The sequence below is a fragment of the Nelumbo nucifera genome, chromosome 8 (genome assembly GCF_055504915.1).
Source record: "Nelumbo nucifera cultivar China Antique chromosome 8, China Antique-T2T, whole genome shotgun sequence".
Classification (NCBI taxonomy): Eukaryota; Viridiplantae; Streptophyta; class Magnoliopsida; order Proteales; family Nelumbonaceae; genus Nelumbo; species Nelumbo nucifera.
The window spans coordinates 12,392,465-12,419,907 of record NC_142656.1 but is presented as its reverse complement, the minus strand read 5'-3'; the positions used below and the strand labels follow the sequence as shown (position 1 = coordinate 12,419,907).

Sequence of the window (27,443 nt, the reverse complement as noted above, 5' to 3'; positions counted from 1 at the left end):
CTAGTGCTGTATCCTCCTCCTTAAACATACAAAACAGTGTTCATCATAATACATGTGAACTTGAAGGTTCATCTCTACGCCCCTCATAATGCAACTAAAGCAAATTTGGATGGCTCCAACACTGTTCTTCATTGATGCATAGATCATAGATGAATCCTGGAACAGTTGGAGCCCTAGTTTTCCAAGAGGGTTTTCAACGCCTCCTTGATCCGAGATGCAAAAAGCATTACAAACCTACTGAACCACACTAGAGAATTCTGCCGCTCATTGTTGATTGCACATGTACAGCTAATGCTCTCATCTGCATCCATCTTGATTAATCAGGGCCGAGAGCCTGTGACGGAAAGTTTGATTAATGCATGTAATTATAAAGCCTTTAGGAAAACAGAGTTTAATAAAGATGATTTCAGTTCTTCCAACATGGAAGGTGGCCCTAACTAGATCCAGCTACGGTTCCAAAGTCCAATCCCCCGGGTTTTATTTGCTCCACTAAGATGATTGTATGACTCCCGATGCATATCTCAAATAAACCAATAAACATTCATTATACTTTTCAACCTCCTGGAACATTGAATAGCAGTCCCTTGATCTCCTACTGGATTTGATTGTGATCTTTGGTCTGCCAGAAAACAAGAGAAAAAAAGAAATTTGAGGAAAAATTCTGAAGTAATTTCAGCTTTCTGTTTCTCTCTCTTATTTTCTATCAAACCAAACACAGCCTAAATCCATATAGTTCTCTCTTTCTCTCTGGTATAAACATCAGAAGAATGACATGATTATATTCGGAGCAGAGTATTAATTTAACTTAGATGGAATTCTGATACTCCCGATCCTACAACCGATTGGATCAATTCACAGCCATGTGCCCACGGCTCTCTTGAACCTAAAATTTCCTAGCTATTACACGCAGGATTTATGAATTCAACTTCAGACGACTAAACCATCAAAGAGAATTAGAGCGATCGTACGATCCAAACGTTAACCCATTTTATTATTTATCTTTGATTTGTAGATCCTACATTGTGTCGTGAACCTGAAACAAAAGAGACGAAATCGTTCTGTTTTAGTCAACTGATTTGCATCTTATGAGCTACTCAAAAAATTATGAATCAAATAAACCTTTTTTTTCCTCAGTTTCTCTTCTTTTTATTTCTTTTCCTTAGTATAAGAAGAGTGTGACTGGAGTTATAACTAGAAAAGCCGACTAGACTACAGTAGCTGCACCAGTAACATAAGAATACATAATTACAGGCAGGTCTCTCAACTCCTTATTTCTCTTCCATCCCTCCTCCTTCTCCACCTCCGAGTTAATCAAGACTCCCCCAGGCCCCAATAAAAGGAAACTAAACAGAAACAGAAAAGAAAAAAAAAAGAAACCCACAAAAAAAAAAAAACGATTGGAACAATATCTGTACAAGTTCTACTGTATCAGACAAAGGACGAATGCCCTCCAATGGGGGCTCCTTTCTCTGATCACGACGCGCTTGCAGATTGTGCGGGGGTCCCTGGAGCTGCACCAAACATACAACAAAAATTACTATTTCAACCAACCAAACGAAACCAAGAGAAACAGACAACATGAAAGTAAACAGAAATTTACCTAATCCGACTGCCTCTGAGCTTTTCATCAATCGAATACGCTTGCATGATGCGACGAACATTCTGCACTCGACCAAAAGAAAAAACAAAAGTAAATCGATTGGTCAGAAACGATCCACAAACAAACAAAACTATCTAAGCGAGTGGGTGCTTTACAGCTCGGTTTCTTCCGCATCTAAGCAAAGAAATTAAAGCATTTTTCATTTAATAATAAGAAGAATAAAAGACAGGGTTAATTCGGTCAAATCTCTAACTCCGGCGAGGGTATTTTAGGAAACTTACTTCCACGGGACGTCTCCGACCAACATCCAGTCTCCGTCCTTATCTTCGTAAGTAGGAACGTATTCGGTTCCGTTCACGGGATCCATAAGCTTCCTCTCGTTTAGAACGTTACCTGCAAAATACAAAACCAAGTTAATCTCCCTTGTTCGAGTCTATTTCCGTAATTCTACAGCGTATATACGGTGTACGAAATCCATATACGGTTAAAATACATACGGATGGTGAAGCAGGTGAACATATTCTCCAGAGCGCTCAACAGCTGCTGGTAGCTGGAGTACGTCTCCAAGTCTACCTTCCGTAGATACGGTGCTCCGTCCACGGCCACCTTCACGTACGTGCAGCTCTTCAACGCGTTCTTCCTGAACGACCTCACTGGTGGCCATCCAACCACTTGTGCCCTAAAAATACAAATCAAACAATTAATGCTTCATAGATCGAACAGAAGAAGAAGAAGAAGAGTTGATGATGAACGCATCTCGGGATCTTACTTTGAAGCTGGAGGCTTCCCTGCACAGGGGGCTTCACTTTCCCCTTGCTCTTCGACCTGACTTCTGCCACGTGTTTCGCTGCTACTCGAACTCCCGAGGTTCAGATCAACGGTTTCCGAGAATCCACGCTTGCTGTTCTTGGAAACAATCTCTGCCTGAGTCCGTGATTCACCCGGTAGACCCAAGGTCAGCTCTGTTTCCTTGAAATTCAGGCCAGTGACTTCAGATTCCGGTGGGTTCCTGGCCGTCTCCGGCGACATTCTGATCTTCTGTGCAAGGAATTCGGCCGAGCTTTCCCAAATTCTCAACTCTCAAGTCTTCTTCACGGTGGGGTGGAGGTAAAGCCTAAAGATGAGCGTTTGATCAGCTGGGTTGCTGGGCGTGCTGGGTATATATCGATGGGAGAATGTTGCCGGCAAATAGGGATCAACCACTTCACGATTGACACGTAAGCATGAAAGGAGCGGCTGGGATTAGTTCACTTAGCGGACAAGCGCTATGTTGGGTGCTTTGGAGTTTAGGCCCTTGTCGGGTTAGTTCAATCTGTTTCGATCCAGCCTTTCTTATAAGACCATACATCATTATCATATTTCCCGTATTAACCAAATGGGCACGGACTAACATGTGACACGTACATGCAGGAATTTTGTAGAACCCTGCACGATCCACCTGATGTAGACCCCACCCCAATCTGGACCGTCAGTTGATACGATGGGGACCGAGGTTATTTCGATCAAGTAGTCGGGTTCTCAATAATGTTGTACATCATTACAGTGGAAAGGGGGGAGAAAAGCGGGTGGAGACCACGAGTTTGTATTTTCAAGCGGAGGGTCAACTTTAGTATGAGCCCATGTGCATGAAACTGCAGTCCCAATAGCGGTGGGTCCCGCCAGGTGCATGTGAATGTGTTGGCATGTCGGCAACGTGTCTCTCTTCTTTAACTTTTCCTCTTAAATGAGCAGAGCGGACGGGGATTTATGAATGGGATTGACACGTGTACATCTGAGTCGAGGCCCCGGGACGCGGCTTTGTAAGTTGTAACCAAAAGCGCAGGCCTAATCATGGGTCGGTGACCGGGATTTAGGGGTCTTCGGGATCGAGTCCTTCCTGACTACGTTGTTCAATTTTGTATTCAACTGTCATTATCTTCGAATAACACCCCTTTATATTCTTTTTAATTACTAAAGTAGGCTTCGTCTTTCGAGTCACGCTAGACCGAGTCTGTCCAGGACCTCTAGATTGGAGGTCAAGGAGCGATTCAGCATTTCCGTGTTAAGGGCTCCGTTTGGGAGCGTTTAACTGAATATTCAGTTAAACTGGTTCAGTTGTTTTGGGATCTCGGGTAAAAATGAGGGCGGTTGCCATGGGGGCCCAAAGAAACTTTTTTTTTTTTCAAAACTCTTGGAGGGTAGATAAGTTACCCATAAGCTGAAAACTGAAATCACATGGATTTTTTCACCTTACTTAAATAATGTTTCCCGAACCAAACATTGTAGTTGTGAGTATCCAGATAATATTTCCCCAAGAATCATTTGTTCAGGTAACACGAAACGCACTAGGCCTTAAAAAGGTTGTTTGTGTAGAGTGCAGCACCTCAGAAAAGCCAAGAGTTACTATGCCTCAGCCCTCCCAGTTGGGAACTCGGCTAAGCTGGTTCATCTGCCTTTTTCAGGTAACCTATTCAAAGAGGCTCAAGTAGACAGCCATTCAAAATTTCAAATGACTTTATTGATACCTGATTTGGACTTTTCGCATTTTTCACCAAACAATGACTGATAGGCTGTTCTAAGGCTTATCCCAATTACATGGGGGTGGGGGTTGGTTACGTCTATCATGTTTGGCCATTTTATTTCTTTTAATGTCAAATTCTTAGTCCCCATTTGATTCACATGAATAGGGGTTTAGAATGGGAATCGGAATGGATTATTCCGATTACAACTGTTTGGTTAAATAGAATTAGAATCTTATTCTCATTTTTGCTGAAATGATATTTACTCATACGAGAGAATGACCATTTCCTGCCTTTTTTTTGAAAATGAAATCTCATTCTTATTGATTCTAATTTCTATTTTCATTCATGTTTAAATCAAACAGACTATGGGAATAAGCCATTCCAATTCTAACTACGAACTACACAGACCTTAAATTATTAGCACTTTAATCATTTCTAATTAAGTGTGCACCGATAATCCTCATTTTGTTCCACTCCTACCTATCCACCGGCTATCCCTTCTCAATGCATGTATGAAAAAGCTGCTCACTTCAACCCTCCCAAACGGATGCTAAGAATTCAGTATTTAAACTTTCAGCAGTTGGGTTGGGTTAAATAAATGACTCCAGTTTAGGGAATGGGTCCCACGTGGAGAAACTAGAGAAAGTTTGAAATATGACTGTTATATGGTGATTATAAAATGCAAAAATTGGATGGTGGGAGTGTTGAGGAGAATTTTCAAAGAAAAGCATTGAAAATAAGACCTGAATTAATTAAAATGGGTCATACATCCTTACGCGAGTCCTGAGCGGATGGCGATATACGAGGGGCCCGATGTCATAATTATGCTTTCTGTAGCCCTAGACTGAGACACATTCTAGAAGTATAGAGTAAGTCTTGGCCAATCAAAAAGAATATTTCCTTTTAAACAACTGACTAAGAATTTATGGTCTACTACCCAAAAAAAAATGTTGAACAAGTGCTCAAGTGCAATTGGATTGGAAAAATTAAACCAAATATTTGAGTATATTACTGTTTTATGTATAATTTATTATCAGGCTTCTAATATATTATTATATTTTACTTAACAAACTAAAATCAGCACCGGTGTTCACACCCACTAAGAATTCGACTGCCAAATTGGACCGAGGTGCTGGTGCCATTGTGCCAATCAAATCCGTTCTGAAATGAACCATGCCAAATTGGGCCAGATTTTGGCACCTGTTCTTGTAACATTGGTGTTATTAAGGCTGTGTCTTTGGTTGAAGTGCAATTTTATTCTTACAAGTACAAATGTATGGGAATGTAAATGAAAAATCAAAGCAAATTTTAGTTTAGTTTTATTTTGGATTTTACTTCTTTTATATTGCAACCAAACAAACTAAGATAGAATTTGAAACAAAAGTAAATCTAAATTTGCATCCAAATCACATATACTATCATAGTTTTGCAATCAGTGTAAATAAATTGTGCTACTTCCAAGGTTTAAAGTATCGATATGTATTATGCCGATGGCTTCTTGATACGCTCCTCTAGGGGGTATTGGGTTAGACCATAGTTCAAAAAGTAGCCGGGACTTAAACAGACCTCTTTGAACCGGTATTAAAAAATAAATAAAACTAAAAAAAAACACTGATATAGGTCTATATGCAGGTAGGGCATATAGGACTGTGTCGATACTTTGAACCTTAGCTACGGTTCTATGTGAAAAGAGTATAAATACAATATGAAATATGTACAGTGTAAATATATACAAAAAAATCAAAATACAGGGTTTTGAACTCTTTATATTTATATTTGTATTCTTTTCAAACTAAGCCTAGTTTGAAACGAGTACAAATACAAATATATACAAAATTTAAAAGTTTTGAACTCTACCATGGTGTTTGGAAGCATGGGTGCTTTTTGGGACCGATTTTCAAGAAAAAACACCCATGCTTCTAAAACCCGTTTTTCACAAAAAAAAAAATGCTTCTACTACGTAAGCAGTGAGCAACATTAGGCTGTTTGGTAAGGTGATTTTCATTACCGTTTTTTATGTATATACTGACAGGTAAAGACCACATAGGATACACATCAATTTGGCATTTCATGCATCGGTGGGGTCCAGATTTTTGAGGCATGCCCGATTTTTTAATAATTGGCTGAACCAAACAATAAGATACATGGACATTTATTAAAATGCGTATATGGATCCGACATGGCACCATTTTTTTGAAAAAGGGTCATGATTCTAAACATCCCCTACATATTTGTATTTTTAGTCGTTTCAAATGGAGCCTAAAAATTGTTTAAACCTAAAAGTTATAAATTTATAAGGAAAGTTGCCAAATAAGTTTATATTCTGTAACATGCCCATTCACTCATGAATAAGAGTAAACCCATTCATTAATATTTTATGCTGAAATTTAATTAACTATAATTAGGCGACATGAATCAAACATTAAAGCAGTTGATAATGGTGAGAGAGAATTTGATACTATCTCAAAAAACCATTCAATTAAAAATTTAAGCTGTATTCAAATAATCAAATATGTTCACTTTTGGGGCTCAAGTCTACTATCCAGGAGTTTTTCCTACATCTCTACCCACGAAACATTATAACTATCCATTAGGAATATCTCGCTTTTGATTCATAATAACATCTTGATAATGCTATGTGGGAATAATTCATCGTAGCGGATCCTTTTGCCATTTCTGCACTGCTTAGGGTGCACTTAATTGATTAGCGGGTCCCAAGTTCCCTGCATCTTTTCCAACATCGGGAATTAGAATCGTGGGAGAGTAATCATTTCGCTTGAAATTTTAATTTCTGCACCGATTCAGACACCAAATAATAAATTAATAATAGACTTGGAGAAGTCCACAAAACAACAAATAACAACCTCTTCCTTCTGGTTCTGGGGAATCTGATAATCACGTGGAAGCCACGGGGCCATGCCTCAGGTCAATGAAGGAATCAGTGAAGAACAGGAACATTTTCAGTCCAATTCCCACATTTGCCCAACTTCGGTTCTCCTGTCTTCATTAATTAATCCCTAACCAACTCTCAAAAGCTTGAAATTAAAGGTCTGTTTGGTCTATAGTCAGAATTATAATGACCTGTTTCTATTGTCTGTTTGGTTCTGACAGAAATTGGAAAGGAAATTAAAATAAGTTGGAATGATATTTCATTTTTAAAAGACGAAGATGAAATAATGAAAATGAGATTTTGATTCTTTCCAATCAAATAATTGAAATCAGAATGACAATTCCGATTCCAATTCCAAACCCTTACTCCTATTCCTAAAAACCAAACTGGCCCTTAAACGTAAATCCCAAATCAATAACTAGAAAGACTGTTTTGTTAAAAATTTGGCCGTTTGGGTGTGGCCGTGTGGGCAGTTTGGCTCTGGGAAGAAATCCAACCATGACATATTTGCTCAGACAAGATATTTTAGCTTTATTCGTGTTCATACGAGGCCCCCTTCCCCGCTGAGCAAATGACAAAAATTGAATAGAACAGAATGGTGTGGTTGATTAGATGAGGCAAATCTCACATTCTCACTGTGGAACGTCGTCTCCCGCTACGTCTTCGATGCCTGATTTGAATAAATTGGCCTCTTTCCTTTTTTGTCCAAAGAAAGTGTGATCGATATATTCGACGCCTCCCACTTGTCTGATCTCATCAATGGCTCTTATTGATGGGACTCTTGCGACAATATTCCCATCCGTGTGGGGTAAGCCAAATTTTCTTGTGTGGATCGTATCTGCAGTCTATATATGTGGCAGATAATTTGTCGTTTCCTCCTTGACCGCTTTTGGAAAAGCCACGAGTTGCGCTGGGTCGTCTAGATTGCCTCCCGGAACCATCTTTGCCACGTGGCTAGAATTATTGAGCCGAGTCACTGCCCAAAACGTTGCAAGCCTAAGATGCCGTTTGCCCGTTTGGATAGTTGAAATCTCTTTTAATGGACGGCCAGTCCGTCAAACAGTTCCGGGTTCCCGAGTGGGCAACCAATGTCCAAAAAAACCAAAGCTCTCTTGATTTTTTAATCATCACAATTAATAAAAAAAGGCCAACAATGGAGAAAAGAGAGACCGGCAAACGGATCCTTAAAAGAAGAAAAATCTCAGTGAACGAAATATTTCGATTGATTTTTCAATTAATTAACTAATTAGTGTCGGGAAATTCCCCAACTAACGTGATAATTTTTCGATTAAAGAAGTTGATTCGTGGCGGACAAATCATCAACCATATCTATAGCCGCTCAGTGTGCGAGAGATGGGGAGATTCCGTTGGAATTAGGGATTAATTGTAGCTCTAAAGACCAAATTGCCCCTTAATTTGTACCCAAAATTACCAACCTACCACTAAGTTGACTCAAAATAAACAAATAAAAGAACTAGGATAGGCAGAAAAGATCTTGACCGTCCGATTATTATCATCAGAAAAGGATTAGGTTAGATGAATTTATATTAAAAAATTAGGTATGTCTAAATACAGATTAGATTCTGTATTCGGATTTAAGGGTAGGGTAAGACGATGGAGACTGATCATGTGGACATGTCCTATATGGCCTCTGCTGTGCATAAATAAACAACATAACAACATGGGGTTTTGTATTCAGGATTGGTTGGTCTCTCTCTGTGCGAAGTAATACTATTTTGACCAGTTAGGGTTTGGTCTCCAATTAGCTTCGATTAATGTTTGCTTTGATTATTGTAAAGCTAGGGATTGAAGCCCTAATAATACTCTATAACAACATCATATGTTCTTCAATATATGCATTATATTATATTATATCTATTTATTTTATTATTATTATTATTGGTAATAATAAATAATAATCATGTGCATATTTGATTTTAGAATTGCAGCATACACGTGAGATTTTAAATTCCACACGCTTATTATTTAAAATTTATTTTGTTTATTTATTTATTTCCTTTTGTAGGAAGGTTTGCAAGGATTCAATGTATGGAAAATGGTTGATATATTTTAATTTTTTTTATTTTTTAGCTGAAATTGGCGTCCCCAAAATGATGACATGTTTACTACAAGTAAAATGCTGTGTAATACCATTAAGGGGGTTTCTTTTTTTCAGATTTTGAGAGGAGTTCCATTGACCAAGAATCCCATGTTTTTTTTTTCTGATTTATGTGGGGACCAGGGAAAGTTTATTTTCCTTAAACTTGCCAACACTTGAATGGAACAAAAATACCCTTTTTAATTATGGACTTTTATGGCTAAAATGGTGGTTGCCTTATTTACATGAGAAATAAAAGAACATGGGTAAATGCAGTTACTTAGGGAAACACTTACCTGGGTAAATGCAGTTACTTTGGATTTTGCATATTGCAACTCATAATATTGTTTCCAAGTTATTAAGCAAAAAATATGTTATTTTCCTATCATACAGAATATTTTTTGGAAGGAAATCATTAATAATTCACTATCTTTTATGCAACAAAACGAGCCTAAGTGTTCAACTCTATGTAACTGAAATTCAATGCCACCTTCTCTTATAATAATAAACTCCCATTTCTATAGCATTTGTTGTTGTTGTATGGCTGTATCATCAACATCATCATCTCCATCACCTAAGCCTTATCCCAACTATATATATAGGGAGTTTACATTTGCACCCCACAGAATGCACCCCAAAAATATCCCACATGTATTTCCCAACGTACATTGAGAACATCTCCCTTAGTTGTCACTGGGAGATGTTTCCAATACATGGTTGAGATGTACTATGAGACGTTTTTCATACACATTCTGTGAGGTGCAGATGTGACTTCCTATATATAGGATCGATCGACTATATGAATTTTCGCCATTCTGTTTATGCTTGTGATTCAGAAAAATTGATAAATTCCCCTAGTCACTCTCAGTGTAATAGTAATGAGACAGAGAGAGAGAGAGAGAATTGGAGTCCAATGTTGATGAACAATAATCAATTTAATTCTTACACTGGAAGCATAAATTTAATCCATGGAATTAGCATGATAAATGACTTGATTATGAGTAATAATCTTTATCAGTTCAATTCTTCTGATAGAAGCAATATGTTTGACAATCACCTCACTGTGATATGAGTAGTTAAGCATCATTTCCATTTATTGAAAATCCTGGATAATTTTCTTTCCATATGTTTCACTTTATTTTATGTCTCTATCATGTAAAGAAAGAAAAAGAGTTGTAGACCGTAGACATGGTAGATACATATATAAAAATGATGAATTCTCTATATACCTTTCAGAATTTTGGTTTAATTGATGCCCTCAATCTTTAATACCACTGGGCAATTAGCTTCAATATAAATAAATTCTCTCATAACATTATTCCTCTAGACATCTTGTTCTAGGGTTAATTCTGAGTCCCCTAAGAATCTAGTATTCGAGGCTTAACCTCAATTTAAGTAATTTTTAAATAAGGTTCAAAGTGTTGTTAGACATTACACATTATTTTGTGTGTATTGCATGATTTAGGGTCCATTTGGTTTGAGGGGATATGATATAGGAGTCTTGAATCGGACCAACTGTTGGGGGGGGGGGGGGGGGGGTAATTCCCTCTCCTCGCTGGGGAGTTACCCGCTTACGTGGAGTAGGTGTGAAAATCACCTCCGAACCAGATGGGCCAGAGATCTCAGATGTATTTTGTGAGGCTCATGACAATTAACCTATATAAAGGCTGTATCTCCAACCTCACAAAATACGTGCGATTTAGGTCTCGCAATTCTCTAATTCTTTTGTTTTTCTACAAATAACTACCAGCTCATTAACTTAAGTATCAGAGTGTCCACCTCGAATCAGGATACTTAAACACTTTAATAATCACCTTTTTACAGTTCGACCAGTCGACCTATTTAGTATGACGTCCGAACTGTCTATCAACAAGAAGCACCAGATCTTACATCATCAGTATTAACCTTAAAAGTTCAAAAATAGTCAAATGTCTTAATTCCTAGTATTTAGTGTATTGATGAATTAACAAACTGATACATATCGTACAATATGTACGAATACATTACGACATTTTGAAGCTTACAAATAACTTTTGCTAATGCCCATAAGAAGACTTTGAGATGTACCAAAAAAAACTCCATCTTCAATTAATAAGAAAGCTTATTCAATTAACAACTACATGACCCACCACACACTAGAACAATAACAACATAATAACACCATGAAGATGCCTCTCTTTTCTTTTCCTTTGTTTCTTTTCTGTCTATTACATTCTAAATAACATTTATTTTTTTATCTCAAAATGAAGGATACAAGCAACTATACATATATATATATATATGTATATATGTATTCTATCACATGACACTAAGATGTATGATAGGGAAGGGCTAATGATCTCCCTCATTTTGAGTTCTGGGGCCATCTACAGCAGCTGAAGCCTAATGGGTAATTTGAACAAACGAAGAAACAGAAATGACCAAAGGAACAGTGAAAGCAGTCTGATCAAATTTTAAGTTCAACTCGTTTTTCTTCAGACACCAGTGCTTGAAGATTCCCCTGAGAGCCTCTCGACTGCAATCCAACATCCTTGGCCTCTGATCTCTTCATTATCCTCAGCCTTTTGCATGATTCAGTAAACATTCTGCACAAGGATAATTAACAGTATTATAAGTAAATTTTTTCTTGTTAACTAAACACAAATCCATTATCAAATTCATCCTTTTAATGCCTTTCTATTAAACCACGTTTGGGGTGGGGGGTGGGCTTTTTCATGCAGAAGAAGGTCCATTTAGATCTTTTTCACCAAACAATTTTTGACTGACTTTTAGCTTCCCCAATGTAAAAAAGACGAAAGGCCTCTTCCAAATTTTCTAGAAAAAAAAAAAAATATATATATATATATATATATATATATGAATAAAAAAGAAATTGGCTATTTTGGCAATTAACAAAAAAATGGTTAAAAGGAAAAAGATAGACTATTTAGGAACTGGGATAAATAATCTGATGAGATATGTACGAAGTGGGATCCATGGATAATGAAAATTCATGGTCACAACTAGGTATCAACCTATACGTACTGTGAAAACAGTACCTACTGTACCAAAAATTTCTATCCTCTGGGAAATTGTGGTTGAGAGATCATCTATGCCCAATAATGTACCACAAGGACAAATTTGTCATATAGTCGACAATATACGAGAAATTTGTTTACGTTTTATTACATTGTCGGGTAGGTGAGGCACCGAGGGAAGCAGCCGTGTGAAGGTAGAATAGAAATGTGTGCAATTGGACCAAATTAACCCTTTCATCTACCCAAAATGCCAAACAATTATTTGGTTTATTTTGTTTTTAGTTTATTTTTAAAAGTTTCCCGCACGACAACTAGCTGTCATGTGTCTACCGATGTCTACAAAAGTCAACCCTCTTAGTTACGGTTCCAACCAAACGAGCCCTACATGTACTCAAGTGGATCTCATTGAGATCAGACGGTGAGGAAAAGATGTAACAACAACCGGTAGATGTGGCGGAGCATAAGCCAAGGCATATGATCTGATGGAGTACATGGCCCACCAGATAAAGACAAGGCCGTTGATTTGACTATCCAGCGCAATGATGGTGTATACAAAATTTACCTCAATTTTTTCTTTTATATTAAATTGAAAGAGTGATGGTGTTTGATTGCGAGAATAAACTTACTCCCAGGGTGTGTCTCCCACCAGCATCCAATCACCGTCCTTGTCCTCGTATATGGGAATATATTCCGAACTGTCCGAGTCCTTCCAAACGCCACCTGCCATGAACAAAGAATTGAAAAGCAAAATTTAATTAAATTTTACTTTTTAGATTTTTGCTTAAAAATTAAATTAAAATGATTTTTTATTTTATTAATTAGAATTAACAATTTATTTCCTCTTCAAATTTTAATGGTTTGGAGAACCAATAAATATGAAACACGTGCCCCTAATTGGATAATCTCGTTTTTACCTAGATGTGCTTACTACGACGCGTGTCACATCCTACAATAAACGGGTTTTCTCACGTGGTTAATTACTGAAAATTTGGCTAGGGTTCTTCTTCTTCTTCTTCTTCTTCTTCTTCTTCTTCTACGTACAGAATGTAAAGAGGAGGAGGAATTAACGGTAGAGATGAGATCACTTACCGATGCCGAAACATCCAAAGAGCTTTTCGAAGGCGGCAGCAAGATCGGGGTATCCTTTGTGGGTGTTCAAGTCGATCTTACGCAGAAACGGAGCGCCGTCCATGCTAACTTTGACGTAATTTTTGGCAGTTTCTTTCTCATGAACGTTGTTCTTTTTCCGATAAGAACAAACCGGTGGCCACCCCACAATTTGGGTCTTGGTTTGGGTTTTCCGGTCGCCGCCGCTGTTGGAGCTGTTCTCATCCTCGGCGATTTCCGAAAACTCTCTCTTCTTTTCATTCTTCTCCTTTGGTGGGCAACCGCCTGGAAGACCCAACCTCAGCTCTGTGATCTCAAGGCCTAGACTCGTCATTCTTGGAACCTGGAGCCTGTTCCTTCACCTGCGACTCTGTTTTCTTCTTCTTCTTCTTCTTCTTGCTGTTCTTCTTCTGGTTCTTCTCTTCTCTCTTGCGCGCTATACAGGGTTTAAAGTTTTTGCAGTGGAGGATCGACCGAACGGCTAGCTTTTATACATACAAGAGAAGAGCAGGAGACATAGTGGAAGCAGTGACAGGTCAACACAGGGATAGTGGTCGGTCACATGAGTGGCAAAGGTGGCGACTTGTTTGCTGCCTTGAAGAGTACTTTTGTGTGGGTACTCTCAGTTGGATGTGGGGCAGATCGTAGGGCTGCTGGTCCTTGATGAGTTGGTGGGTTTTAATCCAGACCGTCTGATGAATCGAGAGGGAACACTCCATGTGACCAGCGGCCGGCCTGGTCCTGTAGCTATCCCTTTAATTTATTATTGTGAGGACCGAATACACCACCATAGTCCATGGATGCATTGTCGAAGTAAGTATATACACATGAAAGGATGTGCATGCATGGGTGCCCATTTCATGGTTCGTTCATGCACTGATCATGGGTTCAGCCATACTGATTTCTTGTTGAGTATCAACCCTCAGACCCCAGTTTCTAAACATTTATGCATGTATGCATGAGATCGTCATCATGATCGATGTATACATGCATGGGTACATGCATGTGTAAGAACATTATGTTGGCTACATGTGTGTAGAGCTAAATTTGCATCACTTTACGTGAATAGTAATTACTAATTAGAGGAATGATTATGTTAAAAGAAAATTAGAGAGGTTTGTCCAAACCCCGGCCCAACCCCACTTTTGGTTTAATAAATATCACCAACAAACTAAGCAAAGGGATATCAGTATTAATGATTTAATTAAACCCTGTAGTTGGTTGGTTACCTGCTGGGAGAACCCAAATATTTTGGGCTATGTATTTACTGAATTATATATTAGTGTTAATTAATGATCAAGTGGGTATAAGGTATGATTAATCAATTGGGTTTAGACCTGTTTGCTGGAAATAGTTATTAATCCAATTGATTATTGAAGGATATAGTAATAGTAGGCTGATACACATTGACCATCTTTTGATAAAGATGTAGCTAGGGTTGTTTATGCTATTGATGTAAAAGACAAAGACATCACACACTTCATTCACTCCCCCAAGTGCTCAACATTAATACAGCAACTCGGAATTCCTAATATGAGTTCACAATTTCACATCTATTGTGATATGATCATGGTCACATCACTTCCCTGCAACCCCCCACCTCCACCCCAATTGAATATGGGCACCCAATTAAGTGCTGCAACTACGGTTGCAGCAGATGTGATATCTGCATGGACTGTAACTAGATCACTGGCCGGTTTCAGTGATCGATCAGTCGACATGACTGGTGCAATGTTTCAGGCACAACTCACTCAGCCAACAGACATGTTGTTGAATGATTCAAGTTGGGTGGAAACTGCAACTAGCCACCGAATAATAATTGAACTATATGGTTTAATTAGTTATTCATATAAGATGATCAGTTGGACCACATACAACAACCAACTTAGTATGCATAATAAGCTTTGACACTTTCAAATATTCCATTAATGGAGTGAGGCTGCAATATTCGGGGGGAGATTAGAAATTAAACATACAGTTGATTGTTGTGCATATTGCAGGAACAAGATTCTAGGGTTGGTATCAATGTCCTAATTAGGGTAGAAAATATGGAATAGAAAGTTTTATGCTGTTCTTCAGGTGGGTCACAAAGCTCACAGGCGAATATGACCTAATATGAAGAAAAATTAAAAAAAAAAAAAAAAACTCTTTGAATGATTGAACAAGCCTGAATCACGATTAAGATATAGATCAATTAGAGATGACTAAATATTGTAATATTAAAACAAATCAGAAAATGATTCTCCAAACCAGAAAATGTACAGGAAACTAGGCAATAATGAAGTAACAGAGGGCCGGTCCACAAGGGGGTCGACTGATGATAAGTGACACATAAAATAAAGGACGAATATCATATATAGTTTCCTCTCTTATATTCATTGCCCCTTCAAGAATCCCTGCCCATGTGAAAAAATGTTTCAAAGATAAAAAAAAAGGCCATTACCAAATGTTGGTTCTAGCTATTTGGGGTCTTGGATTCATACAAACTTGATTTTTGATATGGTTTTTAGTATAAAGTGGCTGCTCTCAAATTTGAACCCACGTCTCATGCTTGTCAGCCCGAAATTTGACCATTACATCAAGCAATGACCACAAAATGGCTCCTCTCAGACTTCGATTCATGTTCTCATGCTTGTCAACCCAAGATTGATCACTACACCAAGCAATGATCCAAAAATAATTTAAAAATAAATGGCAATTGAAAATCGATTCAAAGGTGTGTTTTGCGGTTCGGGTGCGGTGTTTCAAGGTTTTTTTAACCCCAAAACCTATTCTTAGGGGAAGAGTGTGGCTACCTTAAAATTTTATTACATTGATAGATGAGAGGATGTGGCCAGCCTTGCCTCAAATCCAAAAAACAACATGCCTTCCCACACAAACTCAAACCCCCACCCCTCCTTCCCCAAAGAACAAATAATTACAACAAGGGATGTAGCCAATTCTAAGCATAAGCACAAGAAGACCAACGATATCATCTTTAAGAATTTTAACTTGATTAATCAACTCATGAGCTAGAACATCGGTGAGCCTGTTTGCTTCCCTGTAAGCATGAAATGTAGGCTCAGTTTCGGAAGAGTATAAATAATACAAATATATACAGTATAGATATAAGGTTTAAGAATATAAAATAATATAAAATATAAGGTTTTGCACTATATATATGTACTCTTTCCAAACTGAGCCATAGTATTATCTAGCTAGGTGTGTGTTGCCAAGTGGTGAAACACCAGATACTCATTTTTTTTTTTCTATATTTATGGTTATTTGCACTCTAACAAGAGAACAACTATGGTATAATTAGGCAAGGTTTTTAATTAAAACTGGACCAGACAGAAAACCATTTTGGGGACTGGTTTTTGGGTCAAACAGTTTGACCGTCTGATTCAAATGGATAGCCCGTTTTAACAAAAAATAAAAAATGGTTAAAAACTATTATCCGGATTGACGGTTTGACTGCCCAGATCAGCAATTTGTTGACTGAATCAACGATTTTTTTGGCCAAAAGCTATTTTGGGGTAAAGTAGAACCTTTCAGTTGACTGGTTCCCAGTTTTTCCAGTCTGACTGTCCGGTCCGACCCGATTTTGAAAACCATGTAATTAGGGCTTAAATAAAGTAATTTTGAAAACCATGTAATAATGGTTAGCATTTCTAACCATTATTAACAAAAAGAAATAAACAAAGGGAAATGATCATAATTGATGGATTTTAGTGTAAATAGTAAAAAGCATATCTAGATATTAAATTAGGTACCTGTGAGACATCTCTGTGCTGATTCTGGCTTGGGGCAGGGTGTCGGTAGTGGGGCCTTGTGCTCCAAAGAACTGGACTTAGCTCATTCCTGGAAGGGGGACATGGGCTTCACCTAATTAAAGAGAAATAAGAGATGCTAGCAATAAAAGAAACTATCCTTTAAGAAAACCAAAATAGGTAAATGAAAGGGGCAAATAAGAGAATTCCAAATTACAATAATATGCATCTGTCCAAAGTAGTGAAGCTTCACATTTCCTTCAAACACATGACTAGTACTCCTTGGGCCTCCCACTCCAAACAGAAGCTAAAATAAATTTCATGTTTGAAATAAAAATATATACAGAGTGTTTTGGGTCCCAGTAATTAATCTTGGCCATCCATCTTCACCATCCTTTGCCGATATTTTAATCAACAAATTCTTCACAAATGTAAACAGCTAAAATCATCTTGTTGGACATTTGTGGTGTTGTGATTATAAACAACAATCAGTTCATGCATAGATTCAAAGCTTTTAATTTGCAAAGCACCTCTGATGTTTAAACATTCCACTCAGTCATTACACATATTAGCTAGTTTGGGTCAGGCTGTCTGCAGGACACAACAAAGGAAAGGACAGTCAATACACTCATACAAACAGCCATGGATTCAAAATTGCCGTCTCCAATTGATTTAAAGTTGAAACAAACAAACAATAAACATAATTGAGAAAAAAAATGTAAGGAAAAGAAGGAAGAAAAGAAAAAAAAAATTAAAATTTGAAAACCTCCAACTTGCTTCCTAATTCCTACTGCTTCCTGCTACTTCAAACACTTCATAGATCCAACCTGGCCAACCCCACATTTGTTTCACTGCAAATAAAAAGAACCCACTTAACCCCACATTTCTAATGTGGCTAAAACCGACACTGCCCATTGGATACTCATGGTCCGACCCAGACCCGGATCATAATCGACACCGCACACGTAGACCGAGGTTGCATGAAAGAGAAAAAGAATAAGGGTCTGTTTGATTTACGGTTTGAATTGAAATTAGAATAAGTTAGAAAGGAATTTCATAATCAAGGAAGGAGAAAGGAATGGCCATTCCTACAGAAATGAGACAGTTGAAATCAGAATGACCCATTCCAATTCTAATTCCAGACCCTTTTTCCATAAACCAAATGGGCCCTAAAACACCTAGCCTTTAGGTTACTAGTGAAACACATGAGCACATGCTATCTCTCTTAATTTGTTTGGCTTTGTTTCAACTTACAAGGCCTCCAACTTGATCAATGAATCTGGTCCTCTGTGCAACTGGGATTTGTTCATGGCAAGTTGGACTTTCCATACTGTAGTCATTTGTTTTGCTTCATTTGGCATGCAAATCAATCAATAAAACCATCGGTTTTATTGGTGGAGAAGAAGGGAAAATGAGGACCCTACATCTTTTACGAGAATTATCATCCTCAGGTGTCTCTGCGTTGGAATCTACTGGTTACCTATTTTGCAATAATTGAAAGTAATTTCTTTCAGGGATCCATCCAGCAATGGAAGACGTTATAGCTAACCAGTAGATACAGATTGTACTTACACGCAAGAGGTGATATAGATTCTTACCAACAACAGAATACACTTTAAATATTATTTTTTTTCTTCTTTCTAAGGTTTAAAGTATCGATTACATCCGATACAGGGCATATTGTATCGTTCTTTTTAAGTTGTGTTTGGAAATGATACAAATAGAGTATAAATCCTGGTTTAGGGTAAATTTGCATTCTGGTTCACTTTTGTTTGGGTTTAGCAGCATTACATTTATGCACTGATAAATGACAGACTAATGTATATTTAAAAAGAAGTAAATTTGTATTCAAGTGGACTTTTGATAAAAAAATAAAAAAATAAAACATATGCTTTATTGTACTTCTTGTTTGCATCCATAATAGTTAAAAGTCTGTTTGGTAAGAAAGTAAATTTGTCAATGCAAAACTAACCCAACTTTATAATTTATATGGACGTTTTACACTCTACATATTTGCATTGTTTCCAAATGCAGCCTTAAGACTTTGATACACCTGTTTATAGTTATTTTTGTAAAATCTTTTTTTATGTTAAAATACCAATACACCTCTGCCGATACATAAAAATTTATCAATACTTTGAACCATGCTTCTTTCTTTTGATCCAAAATGTATTCTGATTGATATTATAACAAGTAATATAACAAGAATATTAAAAAGAAACCTGATGATCAAACACGCATAGAGTAAAGATATAAAAAAGAAATTAAGTAAAAAAAAAAAACAATCCAGAAATGGAATTGTTCTAACCACCGGTTTTTAGGTCGATGATCCAACCATTTGGTTCGAACGAACGGCCTGTTCTAACAAATAAATTAAAAAAATAATTAAAAATAAAAAACGGTAAAAACTGTTGAACGAATCAACAGTTCAACCGCCTGAATCAACAGATTATTGACTTTTTCAATGATTTTTGGTCAAAGACCAAATTTAAGGTAAAACAAAACTGATTGCCTGAACGATTTCTAGGCTAAACGGTCCAACTATCTGAATCAACGGCGGTTCGAAAACCTTATAAAATAGGATTCATATAACTGACGCAGTCTTAGGGATCATTTAATTTTAATGGCTTAAGTGACTGAACTGGATGACTTTAATTAACTTGCTTCATCTTTTTTAACGAATAAAATAATAAAAATTAAATAACAAAATATTTAAGAGAATGGTAATCAACCCTACTTATTCATCCATTAGAAGACAGTAATAAATCATCAGTTCAGTTATCAAATCAAACGGCTCCTTAGGTGAAGATGGTAAAATGAAAAGAAGGAAGAAAATAAATTATAAATAATGTGAGTAAGAAACCATTCAGTTCAGTTGTTATATCAAATAGAAATAAGTTATGAATAATGTGAGAATTGATTAATACCAAAAAAAATCATGTGGGAATTTTTTTAGATGACTGATGTGGGAATTAATTAATTAACCAGTATTATTTATTAGTAAGTTCTGTTCACATTTTTTTTATATATATTTTCTTTTTTTTTTTTGTTCTCTCATATAATATTATATGGATGACAGTTATGACGGCTAATCTGAACCATCTAGATGGGTGAAACTGTGGGTCACCTCAAAGAATCTGTCTTTCTTAGAGGTGGCACGTGTCAAGTAATTAATATGATTAAATAATAATGAAAATAAACAAATAAACAAATAAATGAGATGTTTCTTATCCAGCAAGCATATGTTTCCCTTTGGGGCAGCAAATCACCAAAAAGAAAGAGATTGAAAGGGTTGAGAATCATCAGGCACGGACCCAATTGGGCACACGTGAAGCGTTGTCTACGCCACAGCAGCGGATCACGTTGTCCATAACCATGATACCATCCATGATTGATTACACGAGAGATAGCGATAACACGGGGAGCTGCTGTTTATATGCTCACAGCTCACCTACCCAATTAACATCATAAACCTCTCTAGATCTCCTACAGGCGATCCATCTGATGAAATCCCAGACGTTGATCTTAGTTATATATATATATATATATATATATATATATCTATATGTGTGGTTCTGGTGCTGACACGTTGAATTTAAGCCAGATATGAGCCCCACGTGGGATGACATGGACTGGTTCCTCTATCAGTACACCATAGCCCTAAATACACGCACACCCACTACGTTTCAAACGGCACGCAGATTTCTTTCATGAAAACAACAACACAGGAGAGAGACAGAGGAGAGAGGAATAGAGGGAGCGTTGTGGAGTAGTAGTTGGTAAATGGTAACATCAATGAAATGAGGAAGGACTGCAGTGAGTCAAATCATTTATGAAAAAAGTGTACAGGAGGGAGCTGACAAGAACAAAGAAAAGAAATTACACAGAGCTTTCACTGTTTGTTTATTCCATTGAATGTGTTTTGTTGTATTGAGAGAGAGTCAAAGTAAAGGGAATTGTGGAAAGCTAAAGGAGAAGAATGTGTAGAAATTGGACTGAAAATCTATGTGCTTGTTTGTTTGTATTCAAATGAAAATTGTGGGGGTGCAACATGAGGAGAGTGAGACCCACAGAATTAAGTTAATTACGATTTAAATGAAGATTCAGCAAACAAATAAAATGAATTCTTAAGAGTGAAAACAAAGATTTTTGAGTGTTTCATGAACCCTAGAGAACAAGCAGCAATCCCCTAGCTTGCAGGCTATGAACCCTTTCATGAAAGGTTTCTTAAGCAAGGCCTTTAAATTAAGAATTTTCAGATAATGAATGATCTTGAGGGTGGTTATAAGCACAAGGTTCAAAATATTACAACGTAGATATTTATTGGTTTTCGAACCAAATCAATAGGTTTGAATACAGAGAGAATTTGTGACATCTTTCAAAGTTAAAAATTCAGTATTAGGTCAAATGGTGGCAACATTTAGTGGCTCGAAACATGGATACTTTGAACCTTGCATGATATTGTATATAAATCACTGGCCAGCATTTCAACATAAATAGCCAAAAATCATTTGAGTTTTAATGGTAATATCAGCGAAAATAAAATGAGACAGATAACAGATTCAAAGTTTTCAGTCTCAAGTAACCATTCAATGTTTTCCATCGAGCTTGAAGTGTGGACAAGCACAAATTTTGGATTGGATCTAATCCGAAATCTTATTAAATCGGATTTAGACGGCCCAATATAATTATTAGATTGGATCAATCTAAAAAAAATGGTCCATATTTTTATTGGTTTGAATTGGATTAAACCAATTTTTTAATAATTCCATCATGGGGCCGAACCCTTGTCTAATTTGAAATCGATCAAAATTGAAGCCGACATAAATTAAATCACTTTTATAAAAGTACTTTTACGAAAGCATTTTTATAAAAGTAATTTTATAAAAAGTACTTTTATGAAAAATACTTTTACAAAAGCATTTTTATAAAAGTAATTCTATGAAAGCACTTTTATAAAAATATTTTTATGAAAGTACTTTTACAGAAGCAATTTTAAAAAACCACTTTTGCAAAAATATTTTTATGAAAGCACTTTTGTAGAAGTAGTTTTATAAAAACACTTTTACAAAAATACTTTTACGAAAGCACTTCTACAAAAGTACTTTTACACGAAATCACTTATAAAAGAACTTTTATGGATAAAAGTACTTCTACAAAAGCACTTTTATGGAAGAAATTTTGTAAAAGCATGCTTACAAAAGTACTTTTATAAAAGCATTTCTACGGAAGTACTTTTACAAAAGCACTTTTACGAATATCAAATCACTTTTATGAAAAAAGTGCTTTTTCAATGCCAAAAGGTATATTTTTGTAATTTTCAGATTTTCTTCATTGTTATATATTTTTGTAATTTTTTTATAATGTTATGTTTTTTATTCAATTTTTCGATATTTCATTCCTTTTGGAGTAGATCCAATCCAGTCCATTTACATTTTAATGGATTGGATTTGATTTGATTTGTAGTGGACTTGGAGTAGATTGGGTCCAGTCCATTTGTAAATAGAGTCACATTGGAATGGATCAGGCTGCACCAAGTCCAGTCCAATTTACACCTCTAAGCTCACCCATACCTTGTGCTTAAATTTTATTGAATATATCTGAGCAATGAAAATCAGAACACTAGACCACTTGGTTAAAGGCTTAAGCTGTTAGGTGAGGTCTTTAAATAGTTTTTTATAGCACACTTGAAAATACCTTCTGACATCTACCTCCACTTGGTAAATTGAGTTTGTTGTTGGGTAATTGGTAACTTTCTTGCCAAATAACCAGAAAATAAATTGAACTCTTTCTAGGAAATCTTCTGCAATGCTGCTGTAACTCAGGTTGAAAGAGATAAAGTGATTTTCATAGGTGAAAAATTTCTTCACTCATCGCAATGAATATGGGACTAAATAGAATCAAATGACAAAACAGATTCATGTAGCCAATCCCATATAGTTGGAAGAAGGCTTAGATGATGATGATGATGATGATGAATTGCACTTGATTAACCTTTTAAACCATTTAAGAGACTTACCCTCTACTAACTGAGCTAGACACTAGACAGGCACATTTGGAAACCAACTTTCGATGCGTAACATTCCCTCCCCCTTGTCGTTTGCCTTGTCCTCAAGGCAAGCTCCTGCATAATTCTTCAGCAAGTCTTCCCATCGCTCCCAAGTGGCATCTGTCTCTGGAGTTCCTGTCCACTGAATAAGGAGTTCTGTATCTACTTAGTACCTCTTTTGACCATCCGCTGTTTGAGAACCTCTTTTGGGAATGGTTGAAGAGTTCCTTCAGGGCTTAAAGGTGGTAGAGTCTGGGCAACCTGGTGATGTTCCCCTAGTTTTTTTTTTCAACCAAGATACGTGAAACACAGGGTGGAGCTTACACCCAGTAGGCAATTGCAAACGATATGCAACTGATCCTACTCTTTCCAAAACTTTGTATGGACCAAAAAATCTTGCTGCTAACTTCTGTGATCTCCTGGCTGCAATGGTAGTCTGTCTGTAGGGTTGTAATCGGAGGTAAACCCAATCTCCTACCTCAAATTCCCTCTCTGTTCTGTGATGATTTACAGTTTTTTTCATCCTGTCTTTGGCCAACTTCAGATGATGTCTGAGGTCACCTAGTATGGTTTCTCTTTCTCTAAGCTCATCCTCCACAGCTTTTACCTTTGTCGTTCCAGGGACATAGGATAACAGGGAGGGTGGTGTAACACCATACACAGCTTCAAAAGGGGTCATTTTTGTGGAGGATTGATAGGTGGTATTATACCACCATTCAGCCGGAACAATCCATTTGGCCCATGTCTGAGGTTGGGAGCTGTCGAAGCATCTTAGGCAATTCTTTAGAGTCTTGTTGAGTGCTTCGGTTTGTCCATCTGACTGTGGATGGTAGGAAGAAGTTAGGTTGAGTTTGGTTCCTTGTAGTTTGGAAATTTCCTTCCAAAATGAACTCGTGAAAACAGGATCACAATCGCTTACAATGGAGGTTGGCATGCCATGGTATTTGAATACTCCATCAAAGAAGATTTTGGCAACATTACCAGCTGAACAAGGATGGGTCATGGGTAAGAAATGCCGGTATTTGGATAGTCGATCCACGACCACCAAACTAAACCACCTTCGTATGCGTAGGATGGTTTGACATTTTGTTGAATATTTGTAATAAGGGCCTACAGGAAGGGGTCATGTTTAGTTTCTTCCTTGATTTCTTCAGTCCACCATGGTACAGGAGCTGAAATGGCGGAATAGCGATAGCTGATTTCATAGTCATATCCCTGTATTTTATTTAAGAGTGTCTGCTGTATGGGTGTGAAAATTCGCTGTTGAGAGAGATATCCCAAACTTCTATGGTCTGTCAGAATTTTAAACTGGCTGCCCAACAAATAGTGTCGCCATTTTTGGATGGCGGATTCCATTTTCAATAGCTCCTTGTCATATGTAGAGAGCTCCAAATTTTGCCCCTGCAAGGCCTGGCTAAAATAAGCGATGGGTCTGCCTTGCTGGGACAAGACAGCTCTGATTCCCAATCCACTGGCATCAGTTTCGGCTTGCTGAAATCTGGTATGGTTAATACTAGGGCAGTAGTCAGGGCCTTCTTGAGTTCTTCAAATGCATGGGTCTCTGTGGAACCCCACTTCCACCCCTCTTTCCAAAATCCCTCGCAAACTTACGGTAATACCCTGTCAATCCTAAGAACCCCCGAAGCTGTCGTATGGACGGACGTGGGGGTTGGCCATTGTAGTATGCTACCAATCTTTTTAAGGTCTACTTCCACTCCTTGTGCTGATATGATATGCCCCAAGTAATAGTAATACACCCTATCTACAGCAAATACACATTTGCTGAATTTTGCAAACAACCGTTGTTCCTTTAGAACCTATAAAACTACCCTTAAGTGCTTAAGGCGATCCCCAATCGACCTGCTATATATTAATATATCATCGAAAAAAAACAAAACAAATTTCCGCAGATAGCTCTTAAACACATGATTCATTAATGCTTGGAAAGTAGAGGGGGCATTGGATAAACCAAAGGGCATTACGAGAAATTCGTAATGTCCATGAGTTGTAAAAGCAAACTTACAGATATCTTCCTCCCTGAGTCTGATTTGATGATATGATATCCAGCCCTGAGGTCGTCGAGTTTTAGAGAAGAGAACTGCTCCCGATATAATTCATCAACCAACTCATCAATAATAGGTATTGGAAACTTATCTTCGACAGTTACTGCGTTTAGGCATCGGTAATCAACACAAAGTCTCCAATCACCTTCCTTCTTCTTAACAAGCAACACAGGGGCTGCAAATGGGCTAGTGCTCGATGGGATGATTCCTTCATTAAGCATTTCCTGTATTAGCCTTTCAATCTCCCCTTTCTGTGCATGGGGGTATCTATAAGGTCTCTGGCTTACTGCTCCTGCTCCAGCCATCAATGGTATAGAGTGGTCGAAGGCTCTAGGAGGGGGCAATCCAGTTGGTTCTTGGAAGACTTCTATGGTATGAATTCTTCAATCAGTTGTTGGACCACCAGGGAAATTGGTTCATTTCGTCCTTCTCAAGAGATGGCACAAAGCTGAAGGGGGAAGACTTGTGCATCATACCTCATTTCTTTAGATGACCGCTCTACATCCTGTAACTCTGTCTGCTTTGGTTTTACCCCTATGAGTGTATGGGTTCCCTCATGGTCTTCGTATTGCAATGACATATTAGAAAAATCCCACAATACAGGACCCACGGCCCACAACCAGTGAGTGCCCAACACTGCATCATATCCAGGAAGTGGGAGAAGATAAAAATCTGCAATTATCATTGTTCCTTGCCTCTTTAGCGGCACCTTCAACCATCTTCCATTACCTTGGATTTTCTCCCCATTAGCCACCAGAACTTCAAACATTGACCCTTCCTCCGGTTGCACTTGACTTTCTCTGCTATGTTGGGATCCAAAAAATTGTGGGTAGAGACCCACTGTCAATCAAAACCAATAAGAGTTGTTGGAAGAGTGTACCTCTCTTATTTTCATGGTTTGGGGTTGGGGTGCCTTGTGCCGGGATCAAGCTGGTACAGTTGAGATGCAAGTTTTAAAAAATTTTTGTCTTCTATCCGATAGTTGTTGTGAAACCGTCCATCAAGATTGAAATAATTAACAGATTCATAAGTAGAGGAGAATCAATAGAGTAGTTAATTAGTTACTCAAACGGCTTTGGCAAGTCAGAGTTGCTAAAGCAATCGGTGGGTGGCTTCCGATGGTTTAGGCTTCACCACCATCTCTGCAATTGTTGAACATACCTCGAAATGTCACGTTTTTAAAGGGTAATATTGGATTTTAAAACAACTATATGTCACGTTTACGTGGTGTCACATCTGTATAGATGTTGATGGAACATTAACCGACATAACGGTAGGGGTAGAATTAGCCAACTGTCCAAAATACTTTAAGACAATACTGAAACAGTAAAATTAGCCTTTGACATTGGGTAATAGGCTATTTTGTAAAAAAAAAAAAAAAAAAAAAAAAATCCTTACACCTCTCACTCCTTTCCAATGTAGAAAAATGTTTATTCCATACACTACTCACACGCCCAACACATATTTGGTAAGAGAAAATAAACCTTATGAAATGCAACCTAAACCCAGCAAAGAATCTGTTCCATAAAACCAGAGTCAAAATTTTAAGTAGTACCAACAGCGAAATTATGCTAAAAACTTAAAAGCAACATAACAAAAAAAATTCCTTCTCCATGAAATTGTCTCTGCAGGATTTCTATGCCTCGGTTATATGTACTCAAATATAACATCTTTCCCTGAAAGTTTCCTGTAAAGTGTAATGGATTTGAAAACCTAACGAGGATTTGAATCAATCAAACTATAAAATATATTTCTTTTTAAATCAATGCTCGTCTCTCATAATCAGTAGCCAAATGTATTTCAACTTCTTGAGTCCAACAAAAGGTCTCCAGATCAAAATCATAATGGATGTAATTAGATGTGCATTATCAACTTCTAACCAAATAACATGTGTGTTCCACAGCATATAACTAAGCAAAACTAATTATAAGATACGATTTGGCTTAAGTTTGGATAGGAAAATTCCAACTGACCAAACAAGGTTAAACAGTTCTTTGAGATGGTATCAAAGTCTATTTGACTAAGTGATCTAATGTTCAATCCTCGTCACCATCACTATAATTAATTAACTTTCAGAACAAGGTATGAATGGGCCTGGGCTTGTCATAAATGGAAGGAAAAGAAGGGGTCAAATCAAATGATGAGGCTTCAAATGCCCATAACTTTTGATCCAGACATCTGTTTTCAACATTTGATATGTCAAAACAATTGTTTCAATGAGCATATGCATTGAAAAATCAGTTTTTGCATTTTTCTAGGCCCAAATTCCACCATTTTGGACTTTGGACAAGAATTTTTCTAAAAACTTTCCTTTCCTTTTATAATAAGTCATGTATCTTAATTGATTTAGCTTAGTTTGAGTCCAAGTT

At 37.3% G+C, this 27,443-nt stretch overlaps 2 protein-coding genes across 2 annotated transcripts; both read right to left on the bottom strand.

Moving 5' to 3' along the window:
- Nucleotides 1–1,102: 1,102 nt before the first annotated feature.
- LOC104592292 (auxin-responsive protein IAA1) lies at nucleotides 1,103–2,904 on the bottom strand. The gene is made up of 5 exons (XM_010251582.3): nucleotides 2,370–2,904; nucleotides 2,098–2,279; nucleotides 1,882–1,993; nucleotides 1,601–1,662; nucleotides 1,103–1,511 (listed from the first exon to the last, which is right to left on the bottom strand). The coding sequence occupies exons 1-5, from the start codon at nucleotides 2,627–2,629 to the stop codon at nucleotides 1,474–1,476; spliced, it is 654 nt and encodes a 217-aa protein (XP_010249884.1). The 5' UTR covers nucleotides 2,630–2,904; the 3' UTR covers nucleotides 1,103–1,473.
- Nucleotides 2,905–11,151: 8,247 nt separating this feature from the next.
- On the bottom strand, nucleotides 11,152–13,686 carry LOC104592291 (auxin-induced protein AUX22). Its single transcript, XM_010251581.3, has 3 exons — nucleotides 13,196–13,686; nucleotides 12,733–12,826; nucleotides 11,152–11,674 (listed from the first exon to the last, which is right to left on the bottom strand). Exons 1-3 carry the CDS (start codon nucleotides 13,545–13,547, stop codon nucleotides 11,536–11,538), a joined length of 585 nt encoding a protein of 194 aa, XP_010249883.1. The 5' UTR covers nucleotides 13,548–13,686; the 3' UTR covers nucleotides 11,152–11,535.
- Between the last annotated feature and the right edge of the window lie 13,757 nt (nucleotides 13,687–27,443).